Genomic DNA, 26296 nt, shown 5'->3' with positions numbered 1-26296 from the left:
ATACTCAAAAGATATGCCTTCCACTTGAACTTTCCAGTATTTTGTCTCCACATTATAGCAAAAACAAAGCTGAAGGGAAAAGCTTAGGAGGCTGTGTAGACAATTTTTTGGCTGCACACTGACTTAAGGACTTCCTTCTTGACTCAGTTTCTTGAACAACTAGTTAACTCAACAAAGGGTAAATGGGGTATTACACTGTATTTTCAAACTTGTTTCTATCATGAAGACTTTGCCACTCAGGACACAGGCCTTCAAGGTCTAATCAGCCTGGAAGCAATCCAGCCTAGCCTAGTGTTGCCCTCATACTGTACATAAAATCACAGGAGAAGTTAAATAAAATCTTAAGAGTCTTTTACAGAAAATGAAGCAAAGCATGAATTCCCTGCCAGTAGTACAGTATTTTAAATGATCACAAGCAGCTTTATACCTGCAGCACAACTACACATACCTGTTGGTTTTATATGGACTACTCCTGCTAACACATTACCTAGAAGTGCTTCTTTAAAATCTCAGGAGGAACAAATAACACATGTGTAGAAATCAGATTTTACAGGGAAATATCTCCAGCAGGGAACCAAATGAATAAGCATAAATTAATGGTGCAGAAAAATAACCTCAAGGTGGCGTTTTCTATATAAAATGATCAGTATCAATTTGTCGTTTGAGTTACTAATAATGTCAGTGAGCCACATCTCTTTTTCACCAGATACAAAGAACATATGAAGACATCATTACTGGACTAAGTTCTATGCTGCAGATATATATAAAATTGTGACAACAGAGAACTCTGCATATGAGAGAATGGAAAGTTAGCTGCAGTTATAAGCTGAGCAATAGCGGCAGCAGTCATTTCAGTCATTTAATTGAAAGTTGCAATGAGGATGAGCCACCTAAAGTCAGCAGCAGATATCATATCATCTCTTTTGTACCTCCTTATCTGAAAAAACAAGCAAGCATACAAACAACAAAAACAAGCACCAGTATCTCCCAACACCAGTCAGGCTACAAAGATGCTGCCGATTCTGTTAAACTATCCCTTAAATGTTTTACCTGTCATTTACTTCAAGTGAGGCTTACTGCAACTTCCCCACACTGATGTCCACCAGATGTATTGGACTCTGTTATTCCCAACCAACTGGAGCTTATGGGGACTGTGGTTCAACACACATCTGGAGGTTATCAGGTTGGAGAAGACAGTTGTAGAGGGGAAAAAAAACCCTGTATTATTTTACCTACACTAATGAACACATACCCTTTGGAGTGGCCCAGAAATAATCTGAGCCTACTGTCTTAGTTTTCTGAATGACTGAATCAGACCATTATATCTCCATTTGGTTCAGTATTATGCTATCTAACAATGGATCTCTCACATCAAAGAAAAAAAGTCCTTTTCAGGACTGCATTGTGAGATCTGCTCACCAGAAGATGGCAAGGGTTAAACCTAGGCTCTGTTGCCTGCAGAAGGCAAAAATATCTGTTCCAAGCAGTAGCCTGGTCCCTGAAAGACTAGGAGGGGGAGCTTTTCAATCCTTTTTTGAATCAGGGCAAATCCCTGGCATAACTCTAATTGTGAAAAGGAAAGTGAGAGGCATATTTTAATAATGGTAAAGAACTGGGCTGACATGGAACATTTCCTGAAATATATTCCAATAGCTTGTGCATTTATTGGCTACATTTCTATCTCGCATACACACATAATGTCCCCAACAGCATATAAAATCTCTATAGGTGAGTCCTAAATAGTTTGATAGAATAGGTTTCCAGTTGCTAAAACATCTGGCTGCTTTCTATTTAAAACTCTATCTGCTTACTTTATACTTATTCACAGTTGTTTCAGGGGAGATATAAGTACATCAAAAATAAATCTCTACTGTACTCTGACACAACCCTAATATATCATGCAATAGATATTCACTTAAAATATATGTTACCAGTATGAAATGAGCTTTGAATGTTCTGTTTACCAATGGTTCAATTTCACCCATTTTAGGCAAAATGTACATGCAGCATAATATCCTAGTCTCTACAGTTTTCCTTCAAAATGAATATTTTGTTATCATTTGGAGAAGAGACTGGCCAGAAATCGTGGTTAAATGGCTTTTTGTCAGAAGTAGAAAACCTAGTCTGGCTGAACCTTGTAACATAATGTCTCACATATTTTGCTTGTCAATGCCTCAAAGGGGGTACTGCTTTCTTTATGCTCCTCCTTTCTTCATATTTTTATTCTGTCCATCTTAATCCAAATTCAACCAAAAACACAGAAAACGGGATTGAATAATTCTTAACATTTAAACATACCCAGAGAGTTTGTAGCAAATACAATATATTATCCTAGAAATCTTTACAATCTGATGAGGCAGGTTAAAATCACCACCCATCCATTGCAGGGACAGTGAGCAAAGAGTGAAAAATGCACAGCTACCAAATGTTGACAAAACTTGCAACAGCATCCACCAGTCTACTAGATTCCAGGACAGTGTTTGACAAACATACATGACTATCAGCCTAAATCCAAATAGGACTCCCAACTAGAGTAGACACACTGAATTAATAAGAATTGGGTAAACCAACACTTGAGTAAATCCCACTGATTCAACAAACCTGCTTTAGTTGGGACTAACCACTGGATTTAGGTCATGATGTCTTGGTCTGTCTATCTGCCATCCATCAAACTTCCCCATCGTAGCTTGCAAGTGGAATTTCTCAACATAGTCTTCTTCTGGGAAATGTGAATGCACTGCCTCATTGCAGATAACAGCAACCAGGATATGCAGTAAAGCTGAAAATTAAATGGCTTTAATTCATCATCCAGAGTTGTTCCTTGGAAGGACCATACATTTGGCTCAAGGCAAGGCACCAAGCAGTAGAAACTGCATGCTATGGCTGTAGGGAGCTAACAGCAAACACACACATCACACAGACTGTCCTTTAGAAGCACAGTGAGTCCAAGGATATTCTAACCACAGAAAGGAAAATGCAGACTGGGTCCACAGAACAATGGCAAGGCTAGCTGCTTTTCTAATAAATCAAAGATTTTCTTTCTTTTTCTCCCACTTTTTGCTTTTTAAAGAGAAGCTATTTTGAGTGAAATAAAGCCTTTCATTGCAAAAGATCTTCTAAAATCTCAGCTTAACTGAATTTATAAATGGATTGGTCTGAGGATGCAGAAAACTCAAGATCTGCACCCTTCCTGGAGAGCAACAAGCACTTGGAATAGCTTCCAATAATTTGGGGAGTGTAAGCAGTTTGTGTAAAATAAAAATAAAAAACGATTTAAAGCTCTCTTGGAAATCTACCTTGAAACAACTTTTATATACTGCAGGTGAGCAGACAAATGGTTCTTTATAAGCCTGTTTGGGACATCTCATAACCTGGAGAGGGCTTGTATAGTGAGTTAAGCACTTGGTGGTAATCCCATTTCTTTTTTGGGGGGAAAACAGAGGTTTATGCTGCTCTGAGGTTTAGTAAATTATTTTGAAGAAGAAAAATAAAACTGCATATTAATAAGAATACCCTGCAAAGAAACAATGTAAATGAACAATGGCTTAGAAACTGCTTTGCAGCACTGTGTTGTGTAATGTAGAAATTGTTGCAGTGAGGGCAGAGCTGCTGATGCCAAAAGCTTAGGGCTGAGGGAGAGGGAGAGGATGTGGCAGCCGGGGAAATCATGGGGAAGTCTGAGCATTAGGAAGTTACTGTTGAGATTTCTTGCCACTTTGACTATCAAAGAGGCTCAGACTGAAGGCATCAAGAGGTTTAGACTGAAGGTCTAAACACCTGACATTTTTTAATTGCAGACATTATCTGCACTGAAAACTGTCAAGCCATGTACAGTCCAAGTCACAGATCCTTCACTGTGCGATTGAAAAGGTGATTCCCCCAGTACCGTGGAACATGTAGTCTGGCTGTTAAGAGTTATCCATGCTCAGCCACAGGTGCCAATGGCAAAAGAAGATAACCTTGGGAGTGCTTTTTCAGTATACAAATGGAAAACAGAGACCAAATTTACAAAAGGGCTTATAATAAAGGAGAATGGCAAAGCAACAAAGAAAGGTAGTGCAATCTTAAATATAAGAACCTTGCACATTTTCAGTGGGCTACTCTATAACCCTTGCAAAAATCCAGCAAAACGTACAAATACTGAACCAGGAGGGAGAAAGTGCCTTGAGTTTACTTAAATACACTAGCTCCAATTCAGCTGTGGGCAAAGGTGTTGCATACAACTAATAACCCAAGAGGATGATGCACATCTGAATCAATGTATATATTTCATCAAGTTCAGTGACACTTGGGTAAGCATTATAAAGCAGAGAAGCACATTCATGCTTGAGTATGTACACAGCTTCCATACCTGATGACAGCAGTTACAGTTTGTTTTCCAGTTTGAAAGCAATATATTGATATATAAACTGTCCCAGAGCTTTTTCACATTCTAGTGTCTGGCAGACGACTTATACAGCTTCAACCTTGGGTTCTGCTTGAGCGACAAGAACAGAGATGGAAAACATGTGGCCTTTCAGATGTTGTTAACTGCAACTCCATCATCCCTGATCACTGATTAAGGTAGTTAGGGCTGATGGGAGTTGCAGTCCAAAAACATCTGAAGGGCCCCATGGCTGTTCTAAAATACCAAGAAACAGAATGTAAAGTTGGTAATGCCTAGGAGTGTCTGTGTAACAGATTTGTGTCACTGACCTAAACCTGATTGCTAGGCCCAAACCACTGAATAAATGGGAGTTTGGTAAATCAACATCTATGCAAGTTCTTGGGACTAACAAGTAGATTTAAGCCACTGTGTCACCTCCAATAGTAAAAAAAATACCCTTAGCCTTCATGCCAAATCTGTCCTCAAGGGCAGCCCCTGACCTTCTCCCACACACATAAAGAAGCAGTAAACTTATTCCTATGGGGGAACGTAAACAGTGATGGAGAGGGGTTTAATACTGTTGTGAAGGCAGAACTGGCTTGGCGCTCCCTAACAGGGATCCTGCCTGGAAAGTGCCCTGCACTCCCAAGGGGGCCCTTGCAATTTACAAGCATTCCCTCCACCCACCCACCCCCTGCTGCACATCTTCACAATGGGCATTTCACTGCTAATAAATCATTAGGACTCCCTGATGCTTCTGAAAACAAATAGACGAGAACAGGCACACCAAAGGCAGCAGTTCAATTAGATGTGGTGCTGCTGTTCACACCAAGGCTTCAGTGCTCATTATGGGTACACGCTGAGAGGGAATACACACAACAACACATTCCCACTTTTAATTGTGCAACGTAAATAGCTATCTTGGGGCTGTGGTTTTTTTGCTTTTTCTTTAAAGTTTTGAAGTACCATGAAATAATGCAGCAACAAAGCAAAAGATTTCCAGCTGGTATCCAGCCTCTTTAGAGAACCACAGTGTAACATTAAGCAAAGTGAGCTCAGTTTACATCCTGTGGTCTTTCCTGAGTTTCATACCAAGAGGAGGAGGAAAGGGGAGAGGGACCCAAAGAGGGCAAGAAGAGGACACATTGAAAATATGGTCCAAAGGGCTGCTTTTGACATGCCATTATGTCATGTCCATGGCCAAAAGAGCACAGTGAGTATTTCTCTGGGGATCTGCCCTTAAAGATACACATTTCCTGAGTGGTTGGGTATCTACTCTCTTTCCTCCCAGAACCAATGGCAACAAAGCCCCTTTACTGACATCAGTCCTCTTCACACTTCCCAATCTGGTTTTCTAAAACAGAGATGACTAAATCCAGATGATGAACCTACTCATAGTTTAACTCAAATTGGAATTCAAAAGTGGAGAGGCCTTGTTTTGAAATAGGAAGGCAAGCAGGCAGGCAGAAAAGACAAGGGATCTTCCAAACTTGGATGTTCTCTCTGGTTATTGTATGATCCCATGCCCAGGCTCATGTGTTCAGTCAATAGGAAACCTTTAAAATTAATTAGCTCTAATATTATTACAGAACCTGATTACCAGTGAAATGGCTAGATATTCAGAAAACAACTATTTGGAAACAGAGGGCTTGTCTACATCAATTATAACCCCCAATCTCCCCCCTAGGCTCATTGCATACAAACATTACACAGGCCCAAACCCCAATTCAGGTCCGAGCTATTTACACAACACATGGATTCAGTTTGTAGTTTGCATCCCTTGTCCTACATTAAAAAGATTTCTTTTGCTCAAGAAGATCTGGAGCAAAATGCAGGGACCATAGCCAGCTCCCTTCACACACGGTTCCTGTGAGCATCCCTGCTGAGTTGCTCTGTGAGCTCAGAGTCACTCTGAGGTTAGAACATGGAGCCCAGCTTTGATAACATGGCTGGGCACTTGGTTCTGACCTCAGAATGATTTGCACCCACAGTGGCAGCACTAGCCAACTTTCAGAGACCATGTGCGAAGGCAGCTGCCATCATTTGCTGAAAACCTGCAACAGCTGGGGGGGGGGGATCTGGAGGAAATTCAGGACCAGAATACTCTAGAGGCAGCCCAGAGTACCTCCCTTCCCCAGCACACAGAACCATCTCTGCTCCAGAAGGTACTGCTAGGAAGCTAGCAGCTGCATTATTAAGACGCTAGGAAGTTCCTAGACCTTTATCACCTCCTGGGCATGATCCAGAAACACTGCAGCCTGGCCCAGAGAAGTGCTCTCTGAGACACAATGTGGTTTTTGAAGACACAAGAGCTCTGCTCACCTTTGTTCCTGAGCCCTCAAAATAATGTGTGACAAACACAAATGAAATCACGAGGGCACAGGACACACACACACACACACACACACACACATTCTTTCACTCTCTCTCTTTCACACACACACACACACACACACACACACACACACACACACACACAGAGCCAAGTCTTTTCCAAAGGATTAATAATTTGGATCATACAGCCATTGTCTGGCTGTGACATGGATCCCCACCCAAATTTTAGCAACTGCCCATCTCAGAGGGGAGAGAAAGGCCACTTGCCACCTCTCCTTTATCACCCTACTATAATAGTTCACCTGGGCAAAGGAGTATTAGGCAGTGCCACAGCATTTTCACTGGGAGAGAAGAATGCAACACCCATCACTCATTCCTGCTGCACTCATTTGGATGAGCACAATGTGTCACTGCATGGATAACAGTTGTTTGTGATTCTGAAGATACCATTCAATAACCCTCAGCAAACAGCTGCAGAAGCCAACAGCCAATCAATACAGAATCAGTACAATTAATAGTTTATCCCATCTTCACCCATGGAAAACCTCATAGAAAATTTCAATACAATATTGTTGCTTTACTGTGCTCCACAGAAAATCTTGTGAGTTCTTTCTTTCATTTGGATTGGTTAAAATGTCCAACCTCTATTCACCCTCAAACTTTAAAAATATTGAAGTTTTCTCCCAATCTTTTGTTTTACTTTTCTTTCCCCTTGTGCTTTATGAGAGACAAGACAAATAGAGTACCAACAGCAAGGTCACCCTTGCTTTTCAGATAGTGCTAATGACTCTTGTCACTTTACTGCCATCTCTCTTTTCTCAATATAACTGGACAGTTTGCGGGCTCTTCTGATGAAAAATGAGCAACCACAGAACCATGAGTAAGACACTGCCTCACAAAGGCCACTTCTCTTGGTGCCATCCACTCTCACAGCAACCATTAACCTATCTGACCTGAAGACTCCTGTCCTCCTCTCAGTGCACAGATCTGATGATTCTGAAAGCATTAGGGTTTGAGTCCCTTAGAAAGTGGAGGCAGCAAGGAGTTTCATTCCATTCAGTCTTTTTGACAGGAATGGGGCAGTTTTGGTCATCCAGACGTTTTGGCCTACAACTGCCAAGAGATCTACTCAGCATGGCCAATAGTAAGGCACTGTGGAAGTTGTAATCCAAAGTGTCTGAAGCATCAAAGATTCCCCATTCTTGTATTATGCACTTCTGGCATCAATCTGAGCTGGTCTGCCAATCTCTAACTGCCAATGCCATGCAGAAAGGGTTTCCTCTACAGAGATGAAGCAACATCCACAGCTGCTCATGTACAGTGTTGGAACTCAAGGTAACGTTCAATATAAAACTTGGACTTTAAGGTGAACAAATTTCTCTGAGGTGTGTCACTCCAGTCTTTCCCACTTCTAAAGCAAGCAGGATCTAAATAAAATGGAGACCCACTTTTTACCCAGTGTGTCCTGACTGGTCTAATAGGCAAAGAGACATACAGAGAGATCCATACTGCCAAATCAATGGCATGCAGGAAGGCAGATCTTTATGTCTGCTCCTTATCTCAGTTCTGGATTTCAATGGTGTTAACTCCGTTATTCACAACCATTTTGATTCTTTGGGATTTGATTCTTTGGGGTTATGACTTAATTCCCACATGGTTATGGTGCTTCCTTTTCCTTTGGTTTGCTTGGGGTGCCTTGTAGTTCTTTTGTCTTCTTTAACATTGAATACACTTCAAATATAATGCTGTGCTCTGCAAGGAAGATGAGGACATTTCAGGAGCAGTGATAAATATACTGCTGTTCTCCTTATTTCTGGCTCATTTTGTTTCATTGCATTGATATGAAGTAAGCTAGCGCAGACATGAAAGGAGGGGAGTTATATCAATGGTGGGTATTTTTAATAGATGGAGGGATTTGCTGGCTTACACAGAATGACTGGAATGGAATCAGGGTTTTGTTCTAGGAAGAAAGATCTCATCATTCTAAAGAATACATCTCTGGTCCTCTTTGAGTTATAAAAGCAAACTGGGTAACAAGCCACCCCTTCACATTTTTCAACATTAAGAACACATCCAGCGGCAATCAATTCAATTATAAAGTGCCTGAACATACTTGAACTTCTAGAAGAGGATCAAAATGCCTATGGAAAATAAATACACATTACCAGGTGTCTGTACAATAAATGTATAAGTATATACTGTTGAGAACTGCATGGGCAAGTGTGACTTGCTGCAAAAACAGAGAGGGAGAGGTCAGTGGAGAAACCTTCCAGTCAATGAAAATGAACAGTTTTGGCTGGAATTACTTCTGACCACCAAAGACCTGGCTCCCTTTCAACATCCAAAATACTAACTATGTTCCTTCATTTTTTTGTTCTTGAAGGCTAGCTATCACTTTTCAGTCCCTTGCAGAGTGTAAGCTCAAGGATCACATCAACTGCTCATTCAGCAGCCTACCTACTGGCAGGGCTTCCTTCACATGTAGTGACAGAGTCCGACAGCACAGCAGCATTTTCACTTCATTTCTCTTCCATTTTCAATGCCACCTTGGCAAAGGCGACTCCATTCGCAAGGCTAAACAAATCAGCAAGCTTTTCATTTGTCCAGTTACTTTCACTGCTGCTCAAAAGCAGCAGATGACTTGAGAGATGAAAGTTACAAGCCAATGAGAGAAGTGAAAAAGACAAGGGAGAGACATGTATCATGAAACCTCTCCCTTCCCACTCCTTGTTCCCTGTCCCACTTTTCTTTTTATTTATAAAAAGAAAGGATTGGATCAATTGCTCTATGATAAATTAACTAGGCAAATGCAAGTCAGAAGCCAAAACATCTCCAACGACCTGTACAGAAACAACAAAATTTTACAATTGAAAATGTCACTAACACCCCATTCAGGCAGATGTGTTAATTTTGTTTGTTTTGTTTTTGCAAAGGACAGGTTATCAAAGAGAGAAAGAGAGAGGGAGAGTGATATGTGATCCCACCAGCCTGCCTCAGTTGCCCTAAGTAACCTTCTGCTTGAGGCTGGGTGTTTCAGGTCTATAGTCCTTCCTCTCAGAGATGTTACGCTTCACCTTGGCACTAAGAGGAGACTCTTGGTTTAATGAAGGGCTTGAGTGGCATTTCTTCAGTCCTGGGCCATCATTCTCACCCGTGCTCAGCAACTCTTTTCCTGCTCCCTCTTTGAGAAGAGACACATATGTTTCATAGCGCGTTTTCTGAAAAAAAGGGGAAAAGGGGGTGGGGATGAGAAAGGAGTTTCAGCCCACAGTACAACTACTGTAACTTATTGAGGAAGTCAAGCAAGGCGAATTCATGGTAGATTTGAGAACCTATTCACTTGCAAAACAAAGGGTATTAGTTGGGTACATTTGGACTGTGGGTAACAAGAATACTAAGGTCAGAGTGAAAGCTGGAACAAATTTAGTGATTGCTCCTGAGGCGAAACATCTGAAGCAGTGTGATGACCTGAGAATCTCAATTAAACCAGCATTAATTTTTGAGAAAGTGAGAAGTCCTACACATTCCTAGGTTACCAGTGAACTTAGTCTAAAACGGTCAGTCTCCAGCTCAAGGCAGAGGGCTGCACCTTAGGCAATGCTAGGACCCTTGTGGAGAGTCCATTCCCTCATCATACAAGACATTTATTAATTAATTCATTCAATCATTATGTGCCTTTCTCCCAAATTGGAGGCAGCTTACAAAAGATGCTTAAAACACAGTACAATTTTAAAACACAATTAAAACACTACATTAATATAACAAGTCAAAAATGAAAATCCTTAAAATACTAAGGGGCTATACAGATTGCCCGTAAGGGGCGGCATGCAGCCGCCCCTTTCCTGGCCGGATTGGGGCCGCAGCAACCTTATGCCGTGGCCCTGATCTGGTCTCTGGAGAGCACAAAAAGGAGCCACGAAAAGCGGCTCCTTTTTGTGCCCTCCAAACGTCACCATAGCCATGGCTGCAGGGAATATCAATGGCAATAGCACATACATTTCTATACCACTTTATAGTACTAAGCACTCTCTAAGCAGTTTACAATGTGTTAGCCATCTACCCCCAACAAGCTGGGCATTCATTTTACTGAACTACAAAAGGATGGAAAGCTTAGTCATCCTGGAGCCCTGCCAGATCGGACTTACAATGTTTTGGCTGCAGTACTGGCATTTAATTACAGTGCCACCAGGGCTCCTCCAGCAGAAGGAGATCCTTACTGGGATGAGAAGCCATTGCAGCTCTCAACTCAGCCGTAACTGCTTCACCTTCCACAGGAGCTTCTACTCTTTCTGCACTTGTACGTGCATTTAGATCACATTATTCTCTATGAACCAATCAGATCCCTCCTTGATATTTTGGATATATCTGTTTATAGCAATTGCTGGTGACATCACTGATACCCCAAGAGCCAGTGAAAACCTAAACATTTACATATTTCCAATAGTAGTGTGCTTCTGTCTCAGGAAGTAATTAGATTGCTACTTTCAGGGCTTTGGGGAATTACATCTTGGTAATTGCCATCAAAATGAGAAGTTCCCTGGGATGAGTCACCCAACAAGCCTCCGAAAAACAAGAGAATGTGAAAACAAGAAACCTCTTAAAGAATAGAGAGTCTTAACTAGCAAATTAATGGCATAATGTAATTTTTTAAAGGGATGACAATACACCAATATTTTTTGCTTCAACAGGCCAGTGTGCCTACTCCTTCTAAAAAGAATAGGGCTGATTCAGACTTTTTCCCCATAGCTGACTGACATGCTTAAGAAGGCACTTAGACAAAGTAAGGGGATGAAGATGACAATCAATTAAAACAGAATGGTGGTGCCTAGTTTGTGCTTGCTTCGACATTCAGACCTTTAAAGGTTCAACGTCTTATGTCAACGTGACACAAATACTGGGGATGCTAAGAATTGAGCCCGGAGTCTTATACATGGAATGTATACCCCTGAATTATAGTCTTTCCTATAAATAAAGGGTGAGGAAAAGGTGGCTTGCTAGGCCATTTTTGTAGCTGCCCCCCCCTCTGGTTAATATCCCATCCAAACATCCTCTAGGGAACATTTGGGAGAGGAATTTTCAGGGGATGTGAGAGTGGGTATTGCACTCCCAAGTGTCTTTGTGGGCCAATGAAACCTTCTAACCATCCAAATATTCTTTACTCAGTTATTGTTGTTGTGTGCCTTGAAGTCATTTCTGATGGCAACCTCTATCATGGGACTTTCTTGGCAAGATTTGTTCAGGGAAGTTTGCCCTGCCTCCTTCTGAAGCTCAGAGGGTGTGACTTTGCCAAGCCTACTCAGTGGGTTTCCATGGCTGAGCAGGGATTTAAAGCATGGTCTCCAGGGTTGGAGTCTACTGCTCAAACCATTATAGCACACTGGCTACTTTATTCAGGTATGCATGATTCAAAGTGCTGATTATAAAGTCCCATATTACTCAGGTCCTGGTTATCTCCCATATGGTATCTTCCTTTCTAAGCTGGTCCAGGCCCTGAGATCACCAGGAGAGGGCCTTCTCTCAGTCCAACCACTGTCACAAACATTGTTGATGGGGACACAAAAAAAGCTTTCTTAGCAGCTTCCATTAGACCAGTGGTTCTCAACCTTCCTAATGCCACGACCCTTTAATACAGTTCCTCATGTTGTGGTGACTCCCAATCATATAGGAGTGGTGTCTCAGTTCCTATGCCCATCGGAAATATGTGTTTTCCTATGGTCTTAGGCGAACCCCATGAAAGGGTCATTTGATCGCCAAAGGTGTCACAACCTACAGGTTGAGAACCGCTGCACTAGACTGTGGTAGGCTAGAATGCCCCCAATTCTTTTTGTTCTTCAGGCAAATGCTCTTTTATTTCAACAGGCTTTTAAAATAGAAAGTTTTCAAAGACTGGGCTAAGGAGGCTGCTGTATTGCCTTGTGTTAAACTGAACTGTTTTTAATAGTGTCTAATATTTTTAATTGCATTTTATCTTTCTAAGTATAGTTTTGCATTATTTTAATACTGTGTATAGTTTAATTCCATTGTGATATTCATTTTTTCCATGCTTTCAGCTGTACTGTTGTGTTTTAAATTGTAACAGAACAACACTCAGAATTCAATTTGGGGAAGAAGGAGGGATACAAATAACAACGGCAACCACCATCACCCTGCTTTGCTTGTGGTAGGCGGACTGTGACATTTAAGCAATTTTCATAGAGATAGCCATGTTAGTCTACTCCAGTATAAAAAGAAGAAAGTCTTGTAACTAACCAATTTATTTCAGCATAAGCTTTCACAGATTACAGCCCACCGCTTCGGATGTGACATTTAAATGCATCACCTCACAATTACCAATCCATGCCAAAGCAGAGCCTGCAGGAGATCAATGTATTTTTTTTAAAACACCAAATGGATGAATTTTTTTCACTGTCTAGAATAACATGAAGTTCTCTGTTATGGGCAGTTCTATCTGCAGTCTCACACAATGGCTCTGTGATTAATTCAAATAACTAGTGATTAACTGGAATTCAGAAAAAGGCTTTTAAGACATGCAAAATGAACACTCTGGCCTTTATGGAATGATTTATTTAACAATGGGTCTTCTGACCCGTCCCCACTGCTGCAGTGCAAATGTTGATGAAGTTCTACCAATTGCCCACACACTCTTCAAAGGGGAGAAAAGTCCATTGTCGAATTATTTGTATTTCAGAATGAAGGGAAGGAGTACTGCATTCTCTTAATTCAAAACAAAATTCAGGTAATCATTACTATTCAAATTCAAGAGGAGTTCGAGGTCTTTACAAAGGTGCAAGAAAAAAAGCAAGGGCTTTGAATAGGATTTCCAAAGAGCCTTTGAAGCGATATGAGTTGTGCAGAGAAAGATGACAAGAAAAATCTACTTTAAAATTAAATGAAGAAAGACAGTCATGCACTCAGTATCTATACTTCCAGCAGCAGTGAGAAGACAAATAAATTAAATAGCTAAAGTGTGTCAAGTCAAAAATATGGGAAATAGTGAGATGAATATGGATAGAAAGTGCTCTAGACTGATTCAGGCTTCATCAGATAATGAATATGCAGAAAGCTGGGAAGAGAGGAAATGGGGCTGCAAATGCTGCGTCATCATACAGTACTTCTACAGCCCTGCATGCTTGCCAGTCAAAAGTTATAGTATTTCTCCCAGTTTTTCTTTGTTGTTGTTGTTTTTAATTTTATCAGGTTCTTCAGTTAGGAGATTACGAAATGACTAGCTATCCTGAAAGACACCATGGTTATCCTAGTTGATCTCCCTTATGTAACCCCCAACGGTGTATGATATTCTACAGAGTACTAGCAGGTGAGAGGGGTGGGTAAATAAAAAGTGCACCCATCAGGAAAAATGGGCACAAAAATTGACAATGTTTTTGGAGGTTTTTTTGCACAGACTTCTTTTCTTTTTAAAAAACCTATTATAGCTGCATTTGCTAACTGCAGAAAATGTGAACCAAAATCAACCTGCCGTCGGGCAAATGAAAAATTCAGCAAAATTTGAGAAATCCAACAAAACCAAATTTTGTAAATTCATCCATCCCTAAGCACTGCCAAATTTGCGGAGTTCATATAAACATGAGGACCAGACAAATGTTCCCAACATCCAGAAGTTGAACACTTCTTACCTTACTTGTAAAATGACTGTGCCTCAGGTTACATCCCAGAATTAATTACAGGAGAAACAGATTCCTCAGGGGACTGATCCATATGGAAAAAAATTTAAATGCTACTCTAAGACATGGAAGCCAAACTATTTGAAAAGTGATACATATCAATGGGAAGAGGTTTGATAGAGCCATTTTACTGGATGCTATATAGCACCTACTCATCTTCCATGATTGGCTTAAACTCTGCCTATATTCTACTTAATCAATAAGCTACAACAGTGCTGTGAAGCCAGAGCTCCTGGGGCTGAAGAGAGCGTAGACCATGACATCCTATATCCTGCCACCCACATCCACTGGTTCTCCTATTCCCTCTGAATTTCAATGTTATTCTCATAGTAACAGTGAAGAGAATGCTTTCCCCCAGTAACAGTTGTGAACTCTCCATATAGTGATGTAAAGCATTTGGGGCATCTTGATTTGGAACTGGGACTTAAAACCCATTACCTTTACAAAATAAAATATGCCCTCGGTACAGTCAAAAACTGGTATAGTAGGTTTGTTGTTAGGGATTTATGCAGCTTCTGCCATTTTTTTTTTACTGTCTTTGAAAGTGTACTTATAGGGACTATCATAATGAGTGCCTACACTTCAAAAATTTACCACTAGTCCTGGTTGGCAACATAGGAATCCAGTCTTTCTGCCATGCAATGACCAGGTCTGCTGTACTGTCATGTAACAAGCTCTTATTTTCTTGCCATTTATTATACAATTGCTGATCACTTATGTTCCTGCAAAACTGAGTCAGTATAGAACCGAACCTGTGGAGCTTCTAAGGCTCTGTCTACAGAGACTAAAACCAATGTAAATAATCCAGAATAAAGGCCTGCACATGTCTTCCACGAAGAGAGAAAAACAGGAATAAATGCCAATAAAAACTTCTCACTGTCCATAATTTATGATGGATTTTTACTTGAATGTGTGACAGCAGACCAGCTGGGTCAGGCTAAAGATCTACTAGGTCTAGCTCCCTGTTTTTAATATCAGCCAGCCAGATGGTTCTGGGTTGTTCACATGCAAGACAAGACATATATCAGTCCCTCATCCTCTGCTATGGATATTCAGAGGTCTGTGGCTTCCAGAAATGGAGGCACACTGACAAACAAAATGTAGACATGATCACAGGTGCCAAAGAGGTCATGCATCAGAAATTATATTTCTATTTTATTTATATGGAGAAAATGATATCCCACCCTTCTACTATCAACATGGCATTCATTAAAAAAAAATTCTATGAAGCAACAATAAAAGAGAAGAAACAACTAAAAATGATGTGGTCAGTGATTATAATCTAAATCATATAAACCCATTTAAACAACCAAACAAATAAATACATAGATAGAAAGAACCAATAAAAAGGCAGAAGACCGATAACGTTCTCCATTACAGGAATTTTCCATAATTAGAGTAGTTAAAATTCAAAACCTGATTTTTTTACTTGGGTCACAAACTATACTATTTCCAATACACAATGAAATATGCGAAAAAGCCAAAAATAAAGATGCAGGTAAAGACCTTTCAATTCATGGGGGCTTTTGGGAATTGAATAGTTGCTGAGAAAGGAGCTATAAAGACAGGATGCAACATTTTTAAAATTATGTTTTAAATTATATAAAAACATATTTAAATTATATTGTGGCCACTATCTAGACATTTCAGGGTGGCATACATTAAAGACAATGTGACAAATCTGAAAGTGTGTAAATTAAAAAAAAATTGAAGACTAAAAACATAATAAACAATTTAATATGTTTAAAAGCCAGAAGAAAATGTTTATTATATCTATAAGGTTTATTATATTTCTTATAAATTTTAGATTTATATACAGTGGGCCCTTGGTATCCATTGGGATTTGGTTCCAGTCTCTCCCCGCCATGGATACCAATATCTGTGGATACTCAAGTCCCATTAAATACAATAGCACAGTCAAACAGTGGCTCTTATATAAAATAACAAAATTAAGGTTTGCTGTTTGGAATTGATATGTTATTGGAATATTTTCAAGCAATGGATACTTGAAACCATGGATAAGGAGGGCCAGTTGTGTTTCTATAATTTTCTTTATAGCTTTTCTAGTTACATTTGTTGTGAGATGCCTCCAGTGATAGTCATGGGAGACAAGGAGGATACAAATCAAATAAATAAATAAGATGGATGCTGACTACTCAGTATCAACTTGCATGGACCAGTGTGCAAATGTACCTTCAAGTCGACTTCTGGCAACTCTGTGAATAGGGTTCTCTTAGGCAAGGAATACTCAGAGGTTGATTCATCAGTTCCTTCTTCTGAAATACAGCCTTCAGCACATGGTATTTGTTAGTAGTCTGCCATCCAAGTACTAACCAGGGCAGACCATGCTTAGCTTCCAAAATCAGACAGGATCTGGTGCCTTTAGGATATTTAGGCCCTTTGCACAGCCCAGACCAATCCTCAAAGGTCCTGCTCAGATCCTGTCCTTGAAACAATTGGCCATCTCGAACTCTGTGTCACAGAGATTCCTCTCCTGAAATTCTGTCTTCCATCTGGTTTTAAGGCACAGTAGGTAACCTGTGCCCCTTGACCTGTTATTGTGGAGAACATGGACATATTTTCAAAAGTCCTGTGCAGGTAATCAGTTTAGATCTCTGCAGGAGAGATTTGTCCCTTCTTCAGTGGATTTGTCCCTTCCTCAGTGGACCTGTGTACCACCAGCTTCTGATGTGCTCACTACTGGCAGGCAGCCCCCAAGAGCCCATAATCAAAGGAATGTCACCATTAGCAGATAAAAAGTGGCCCATCTCTGAACATTTTTAAGCTGAAAAGCTTAAACTGAAGAGTTCTAACTTGAAGAGGATGCTTCTCCCTTCAAGGTTACCTTTATGGATGTTCACTAACCAGCATATTGTAGTGGTTAGAGCATAGGGGTATGACACTGGAGACCAAGGTTCAAACACCCAGTTAGCTATCGAAACCCACTAAGTGACCTTAGGCAAGTCACACTGTCTCAGCCTCAGAGGAAAGCAAAGGCAAATCCCCTCAGATCAAATCTTGCCAAGAAAACCCAGGGATAGGTTCACCTTAGAGTCACCTTAAATTAGAAACAACTTGAAGGCACACAACAATAACTAATATTGCATCCACACTCATTCAGTTTTAAAACACATTTAAATCTAGTCAATGCCCACACAAAATGTGCTTTGAAACAGTTATTTAAAATGCCATTACATCACTCATTCACTTGGTTTCCTTCTAATTTCTACTGTCTCTTTGAAAGGGTACTCAACATACCTCAAATTCCAGATAATGATCTTTGAGTTTGTAGTCTTCCACTTCCTTGCCTTTAAGTTTCTTATCTGGTGGATAGGAGCGATGCTCAGCTAGTTCAGTGGAGATTTGCTTCAGCTTGCTTTCATGGGATTTTAGCTGATCATCCTGCAGAGAAAAAAAGTATATATGCTTGGTTTTGATTGAAAGTAAGATTCTGCATCTGATCTACTCCTGAAAAAGTCTTCACTTGGGTCCAGTAACAGCAAACTTTGGAAAGGAAGAAGATTACACACAATGTGAGGAAAGCAGTATGAGTTTTCACATCTTTCTGGAATATGAGGGACTGGGATTTTGTCATATCCAAAATGAATCACAACTGGGGCTCCCAGATCTCAGAGCCTGGCCCAAAGTCTCCCATTTTCATTGATATCTCCGAGTAGAAGTTTGGGTGGACCTCCTTCTAGGCAAAAGGAAAGGGTTATGTGAACATCTCCGTAGTAATATTGCAGCTTGCTACAATTTGCAAGACTTAATTGATTTGTTTCTGCAACCTGAAAAGACTCTCTCTTCTGTCCAGTTACTGTGGCACCTCTGCTCTACTTTGCATTCACCTACTGGTCAGAAACAAGTAGGTTATTGAGCTTTATCCCATCTTCTTATGTACATGAGAAGAAATCATCCCCTCATTTCACCTTGATCTGAGAACAACCCCTTTAACATTTCTTTCTTAATCTCCTAACAGGACAATATGGTTTCTCTCTCTCTCTGTGTGTGTGTGTGTGTGTGTGTGTGTGTGTGTGCGCGCGCGCGTGCATGTTTGAAGGAGATGTTGTGCGCAACTGCAGTTGATATATATGCAGATCACTTCATAAAATCATCAGCTGCCATCCCTAGGTCTCAGGTTTTAGTCCAGAAACCTCAGGGCCTGGGGCAATTCCAAACTGGTAACTAATCACAACATTAAAATCTGACATTTAGAGCAAGCTACTTTGCCACGTTATCATCTATAGCTGCAGCTGCTTCTTCTGTCCTTCTGCATCATCTTCATCTTCAAAATAAAAATGAGTATCCTGATTCAACTCCATTGCATAGGCGCGTTACAGACCGCCCAAAACGGGCAGTCTGCCGCCGCCGCCATTTGCAGCGCGGAGGAGCCCCAGCGTACAAACTGCGCGGCTCCTCTGCGCTGCAAAAAGAAGCCCCAAAATTGGGCTTCTCTTTGCAGCGTGATTATGACACCACGAGGCTCCAATGGCGCACTCGCAGCGTCATTTGCATTGTGCGACATGTGGACGCAATGCATCCGCTACATCAAGATGGCGCCCCCCGTGTGGATGGACGCCGCCATTTTGTATGGACTCGGTCCGTACTAGGGTTGAGGGGTGTCCAGAAGTCATGCCCCTTCTCAACCCTACTACGCCCTTTCCTAACCCTAATACACCCCTTTGGCGCGTCTGTAACGCGCCATAGTTTCACTTTTCCTCACATACCATTTCCCCCACAGTACAGTATATTGCCCCTTAGCCAATATTTCCCCCCAAAGAATAAGGGATATGGTGTGTGTGTGTTAGAGTTTACCCTCTCCACAGGACAAAATCCCAATCCAGATCACCCCGCTCTTGTTAGTCTTACTGTTTTCAAAAATGGCAGGTATTCTGGGTCTTATCTGGGAAGAGAAACAAAGCCTGCAAGGTCCTATGAGTCGTCACATCATGATTCAAGGCCACAGCTTCTAAAACAGCAACCAGACAGAGTTGACAGTTCACATTTCTTACTCTGCAGTATCAGTAGGAGCCTACTGGCAAGTTCCCTAGCTGACAGATAAAAGCAGACAGTTCTCAGCTTGTCCCTGGATTTATCTCTTTTGAAAACATAACACATTTTCCTCCCTGCCTTTTGGCTAAAAACAGCTCATGCTCTTTCAGTCCCTGTCTTGTCTTTCTACTAATGTGCAAATCATATTTTTCTTATCGATTTACTAAATGTTACTAATAGGTTTACTAAAATACAGCTGTACCCAAGCTTGTGTATTGCGACAAATAAAACAATTGTTTTGATAAAATAATTTGAGGATTATTACATGGCAAATTGAGGGCCCAAACAGACAGGCCAAAATAAAGCTGCTTCAGGTCACTTTGGAGGTTTGCTGTTTAAATGACACACGCATCTTAACAAGCCAGAAGTTGCACCAAAGCTCCGTTCCAGTCCTTAGGACTGGAGCATGGATTTGGTGCAGTGTCCGGCCTCTTAGGATGCATGCATCTTTTAAACAGCATACCTCCAAAGTGTCCTGAAGCAGCTTTATTTTGGCCTGTCTGTTCAGGCCCTAAGATTACAAACTCAGCTCATGAGAAGTAAGGAGGGATGGGGATGGTGTGAGAGAGGAGCAGCCCATAATGCTACATCTGCACTGTGGAATTATTCCAGGTTGACACCACCACATAAAGGTTTGATCCTCAATACCTGGGGTCACTGGGCAAGGAAGAAGTTTCTCCTCAGTATGGAAATACAAACAGTATTTCCAAACTCATCCCTTAGTTCTTCCTATGTAAGGAATTTGCCATCCCAATGGGACAAAATTTGTCCTCTAGCACAGCCCTAGCTGGTCATGAGCTCACCTATAAGGGTACTGAAGAAGTGGGATTCAGTGCCTTTCTTGCTTTACATACTGTATATACTGGACTGTAAGTCGACCTCATGGATAAGTTGAGGGCGGGTTTTGGGGCCAAAATTATGTATGTTGAGATGACCCACATAAGTCGAAGGTAAAGCTTAGGGGCATGCAACAAAGAATCTAAAGGATGAAGCAAAGGAAAACCATGGCAAAGAACTTACAAAATTCCAACAGGCACAACAGTTTGTGTTCACACTAAAGGATGGATGGATGGTTGGGTGTGGAGAGTGCTTCCAGGACATATTACACTCTTGCCTTTCAACAGAGGATGGATCCTTTTTTAAAATGAGAGTTAAAGTGCAGTGCTTAAATTGAACTGTGGATAAGCTGACTCATATTTTTGCGTCAATTTTTTGACTAAAGTTCCTAATGCCCCCTTTCTTTGCTTGGGGATCTGTTCCGCCCCACCCCCCCCCCCACGTAAAGAAAAAAACGTGTATGCTGGAGCCCCATTAGAAGTAACGGGGCTCGTGCTCATGTCACACCATGGGGTGCGCACCATGGGCATACCCCTCATTACTTCTTCTGGGGCTTGCCGAGGCTTCTTCTGGTGCAAGCATCCAATGTATGTTGGAAGCCATGTATGGCCCACCTGTGTATAACATGGGCACACTGTACATGAGCATATACAATAATTCCAAAAATATCTTATCCATCATGCAGTAACATTTTATTTGTTATGATTCATATTTTATCCACCTCAAGGGTGCTCAAAACATCACTTCAGGTTGTGGAATTAATGGAGCCAAACCTATCTGATCACCTTCAGAGAAACCAAAGATCCCTTCTGGTGAGACTTTGAGAAAGCTACAGTACTTGTGGACTATAACTCTCAGAATCCTCCTGCCAATAGTCATGCTGAGTAGGGACTGTGGGGGCTGTAGTCCAAAAAATATTTTTTTTCTTGTGCTAAATATTCCCCTTTCCCTCATAGTGATAAGGTGTTTTGTTTTTACTGGAGAAAGAAAGATGAACTTTAAGTGATGGGGAAGAGGATCTGATGTAGTTGTCCATTTCTCTGATTGATCCCGATCCACATGGACCTAAACTGATCCTCAAAATATAACACGGTTCTTTGAGCAGATGATTCACACTTACAAGTCCACCTCCTCATATCTGAGTACTTACCTCTTCTGTAGTTCATTCTTAGGAGAGAACTTTACATGGCTAGTGTTTGCAATGAGGTTTAGATATGTACGTGAAAACAGGGTTGTGTATTCATTACCTGAGATAATTTGGTTGTAGAAGCAGGTAACAGAGGGCGGCTAAATTTCTTCTGGGATCCAATAGCAGCAGGAAATGGTGGAGCAGAAAAAACAGCTGCCACAGAATTGATCTTATTTATCCACAATTCCATTTCTTCTGGGCTCCTGTGTAAGAAAGATATATCAGTTAGGGTGTCTGGACTCAGACATGTCTCTTTTGCTTTGAATTCAATATCTGCTGTGACAAAATAGGAACTACCACCTGGGGTCCCATTTTCTACTCCAGTATCTCAATATGGGCACTAGCAGCACCGCTTGGAAGAGTCTACCTGTTCATATTTCTTCTTTATCCTTTGTTAGAGCTTGGATTAATCCCAGAAGCATCTCCTCATAGTTGGGCATTAATTATCTTAGATAATTATTCATTTAAATAGTTCTTTTTTGTAATAAGGGTACTTTATTGTTAAATGTGAAACACTGTCACAACATGAACACCGGCAGGGCCAGAGCCATGGAAGGTGATGAGCTGCAGTGCCTCAGTGCCCTCAAGTATTCTTATTGCTGCATCCTTTCTTGGAACCGGGGGACCTAGAAACTGTGGTACACGCGCTGGCAATCTCAGAACTTGACTTCTGCAATGTGCTCTACATGGGGCTACCCTTGTGCCTATTTTTAAAATTGTATATTTCATTTTTCTCAGATTTCATAAAGAGGTTTTCTTTTCTGCCTGCCTGCCATCTAACATAGCATTGCATTCTATCAGGCCTACATGTAGCCCATAAAGTCCAACAAAGAATGGGGAAAAAAACCTGTGGCAACTGCACTAAGCAACCTTTCACAGGTCACATGATTAAGCTAGTAGATGGCTCCAATGTGGTCAAGGAATTATTATAACATTTGTTTATGGAGCCTGTGGTATTGTTGTTTTGTGTAATTGCTATTCCAAGGTTAAAAAGAAAACTGTGAAAAGAAATAGCAAACAAAATAAAGTCCCTGCAAGAAGAGTCATGAGGTCACCAGTCACAAGTATATTTTATTTGACTCATGCTCAAAAAGAAACCAAAGTGGAACATACTGAGCTTGGAAAAGCAGCACTCTCCAGTCAGCCGTCTTGAGCTTAAGGACATTTGGCTTCTTCTCATAGTCTGTTGCCTTCGATGCTAATGAATGGTGCACACTGACTGCATTTTTAAGATCTTCCTCTGACAGTGCCTTGTCTGGTTTGTATTCATCCTGTAGAAATCAAGAGAGTACAAATTATTGTTTAGTGGATTAAAAAAAAAGCCTGACTAAATTGCGAAGAAAGTAATACACAGAACATTTTTGTAAAGAGCTATCCAAAGTGTCACAAATGGAAGTGTGTGCAGCTGCAATCCTTATTCAGATGTTCTGCCATATTATAGGGCTTATTTCATGCACAACTGAAACTATAAAGCTGCAAAGTCCTGTATTCAAAAGAACATAACTTTCAGGTAAATCTGTTCAAGACTGTATTGCAAAAAGATCCTGATTTTTGTTTAGCCAGCTTAATAGCACAAGAAACGCCTTAGAAACCTCAGACTGCAAACTTATATACTCCTACCTGGGTATAAGTTCAAATAAACTCAGTGGGACATGTTTGTGAATAGATTAATATGTCTACATAAGACTGTTTAACTAGAGAAGTCACAATATGAATCTGCTAGCTCCTAGAATGACTTGTGATGTTCCCAATGAAGTTTCATTCCCTACTAAATAAAAAGAAAGAAATGAAGAATGGATCTGTACAGTAGCCTAACAGAGTAGAATTTTGCACTTGTTTCTCAAGGACTTACAGTTCAGTCCCATACACATCTACTGAAAAGTATGATCTAACGTGTTCAATGAGATGTGTATAAAGCATCCCCAGTTTGTATCTGTTAAATCTGACATGCTATTTTTCCCGATTAAATATTAGAAGATCCCATATTTACATAGCAGAAGACAACTGAATAGGAAAATATTTAGCATTTCCTTATTTGCTGAGATTCTCCATCCGCAGAACCAGTGTGGATGCTCTTCCTAGTAGATATTTTCAAAGTACATTATTCATGGGGATGTGGTTGATATACAGTCAGGCCTCTGTATCCACGGACTTTTTATCCATGGATTCAAGCATCAACAGTTTGCAAATATTAAAATATACATTCCAAAAAGCAAACCTTGATTGGGCCATTTTATAGAAGGGATACCATTTAACTACCCCATTGTATTTAATGGGACTTGAGCATTCACGGATTTTGTTATCCACAGGGGTTCCTGCAACCAAAGCCCACAAGATAGCAAGGGCTCACTATATATATGCAAAGTATAATACAAGAACAAACAAATCAACATATAAAACATCAACAAAATACTAACAAACAAGATAAAATACTTTAATAATCGAAAAACAACTTTAAAAAAATAGGTCATTCTTATTCTTACATACCTAGCCCCCATCTTCATCCTTAAGGTGATTATATTTACTGCTATCAATCACTAACAGCTTCCACAATATCATTCCTAGTCAAACAAAGAAAATCCTTCCTCTGAAACTCATGTGTCCTTAACTATCCTTCATCATTCTTCCATTCCCTATTTCCTTTCCCTTCCATTTACCTTCTCTGTATCTTCTTCTAACTACTACATCCTTCTCTCTACTCCCTATACTTTCATTCATTCTATCCTTCCTCTTCTCAATCAATCCAAGATAGTCTTCACCTTCTACAACTTTCCCTAACCTGCAGACACTTCCCACATCCCTATTTCTATCTCTCATAGACTTTCTCCCTTGCCTTCACCAGTTGTTCTTTACATGAGACATGACTTCCCAATATAATCCAAACTATGATACTCCTACCTCATAACTTCCCCCCAACTATATTTTTCTGTATGTCACTAAACTATCTCATTATCCTTTCCTCTCTAATTAATTTCTCCTCTAATTAATCCCAAAAACCTATTACTGTTAATGGACCCCACATCCTTTCTAGAAATTTTAGTACTGGCTTCCATTCTTTATGTAGCTTATCAGTTGATTCGTTTTTTAAATACTGAGTAAATTTATCTAATTCCATCACTGTATATAATTTAAAGAGCTAATCTTCGCATGGGGCAGTTTTAGCTTTCAATTTTTCGGCAAATATAATTCTGGCTCATGTTACCAAGAAATACAACATTTTGTGGTTGTTATATTATTTGTGTAACATTTTAATAACATTAAGAAAAAAATTATTACTGAGAGCACTGGGAATAAGCAAAACACACAGGGGAACAGGCATGGAAAATGGGCCAAACAACACTAAACAACTTACAGCCTGTAAAAAGTAACACAACTAAACAAAAAACAGCTTCCAGTAGGGCCTATACTATTTGACCAACTTCTTCAGCACAGACTTTACAGGCCAACTGTTCATTAAATCAATTTCAGCACAGTAGTGACTCATGGCAAATTCACTGGAGAATAGCCCACGGACAAAATCTCAAGCTAGGTAAATTATCAAAGATCCCCTCATGTCTGGGAGATGGTTTTGACTAATTGGGTATGTATGTTACGTAGAATGGCAAATCAAAAGTCAAAGCAAGTCAGAGAAATGCTTTGAATAAGATTGAAATAACGCTATAAAAGCAAGTAAGCGAGCTCAGGACTGGATGACAACAAGATGCCTATTAGCAGTAGAGTGGCAAGCAGGCCTATAGCAAGAAATCCTAAACTAAGGTGGTGAATATGAATGGCCAGCATAGTTACGTGCAAACGTAGGTGAGGTTTGAGACACGTAAATACAATATTAAATGAGTTACATATCCTTCAGCAGGGAATAGCTATGTGCACAGTCAGGGTGGCATTGTGGTTTGAGTGTTGGGCTACAACTCTGGAGACTAGGGTTTGATTCCCTACTAGGCCATGAAACTCACTGGGTAACCTTGGCCAAGTCACACTCTCTCAGCCTCTGGGAAACACAACTGCAAACCCCCTTTGAATAGATCTTGCCAAGAAAACCCCATAATAGGTTTACCTTAGGATTGCTGTAAGTAGGAAATTACTTGAAGGCACACAACAACAACATGCAGGGCATGTACAGCTAGTGAGATAAATGGTCAGTTCATCCAATGGCCAATACACACATACACCTCATGGCTATGGCCCTGGTAGCATGCCAGATACACAGTTAAGGCAATGAAAGACAATTAAATTCCTTGATGTTTAACATTTCTTCCCAAAAGGACACTGCAACAGGCATAGCTTCACTCAACTGTACAGAGGAAATGCCACTTGTTGAAATCCACTCTTCTCCAAAACCTACTAATGGCACAGGCACTCTGTCCCCCTATATTCTTTGTAATTGAGCACCCATCACTTATAAGTAAGCATAGATCTGGCATCTTTTTTATTGGTCCTGCTTCTACTAGACTAATATTGCAAGCCTTTGTATGAAATGCATCTAATTTGTACTTAAAAGTAGACTGGAGAGAAGAGTTTTTGGTGTCAGCACAAAATAAAAAGGAAGAACAAAAGAAGCAAAACAGGTATCAGACAAAGAATATGTGTGAAGTCCTTCTGCCTATGCAACAGTACCAGTGGGTTTGGAAGCTGGAGTTTCCTTGGTCAAGGTTAAGAGTTACTCTCTCGTTCCCCAAGATCAGGGGCTTCCCTGGAGCCACCCGCAGAGTCTTTGGCACAATTCTAAATTGTGATTAGTGCCAATAATTGTGGAGCTTTAATGTCACATTTCTCTTTGTGATGTTGTGCCTTGTGCCCCATTCCCTATGTGAGTACTGCACGTGCTTTACAACTGTT

The 26296-nt window shown here is 40.5% G+C and overlaps 1 protein-coding gene across 3 annotated transcripts in view; it reads right to left on the bottom strand.

Moving 5' to 3' along the window:
- Positions 1-6823: 6823 nt before the first annotated feature.
- The window catches only part of PSD3 (pleckstrin and Sec7 domain containing 3), a 189369-nt gene continuing 169896 nt past the window's right edge, over positions 6824-26296 (bottom strand). For all 3 annotated transcript variants that reach the window (XM_042451584.1, XM_042451585.1, XM_042451586.1), the window contains 4 exons: positions 22574-22731; positions 21519-21663; positions 17641-17784; positions 6824-9918 (listed from right to left, as the gene is read on the bottom strand). In XM_042451584.1, coding sequence (XP_042307518.1) covers positions 9703-9918; positions 17641-17784; positions 21519-21663; positions 22574-22731 — 663 coding nt within the window. In that variant the 3' untranslated portion in view covers positions 6824-9702. The remainder of the gene's footprint in view (positions 9919-17640; positions 17785-21518; positions 21664-22573; positions 22732-26296) is intronic.

Source organism: Sceloporus undulatus, chromosome 2 (genome assembly GCF_019175285.1).
Source record: "Sceloporus undulatus isolate JIND9_A2432 ecotype Alabama chromosome 2, SceUnd_v1.1, whole genome shotgun sequence".
NCBI classification, from domain to species: domain Eukaryota; kingdom Metazoa; phylum Chordata; class Lepidosauria; order Squamata; family Phrynosomatidae; genus Sceloporus; species Sceloporus undulatus.
The sequence above is the reverse complement of the archived record's forward strand: the minus strand, read 5'-3'. Positions and strand labels throughout refer to the sequence as shown.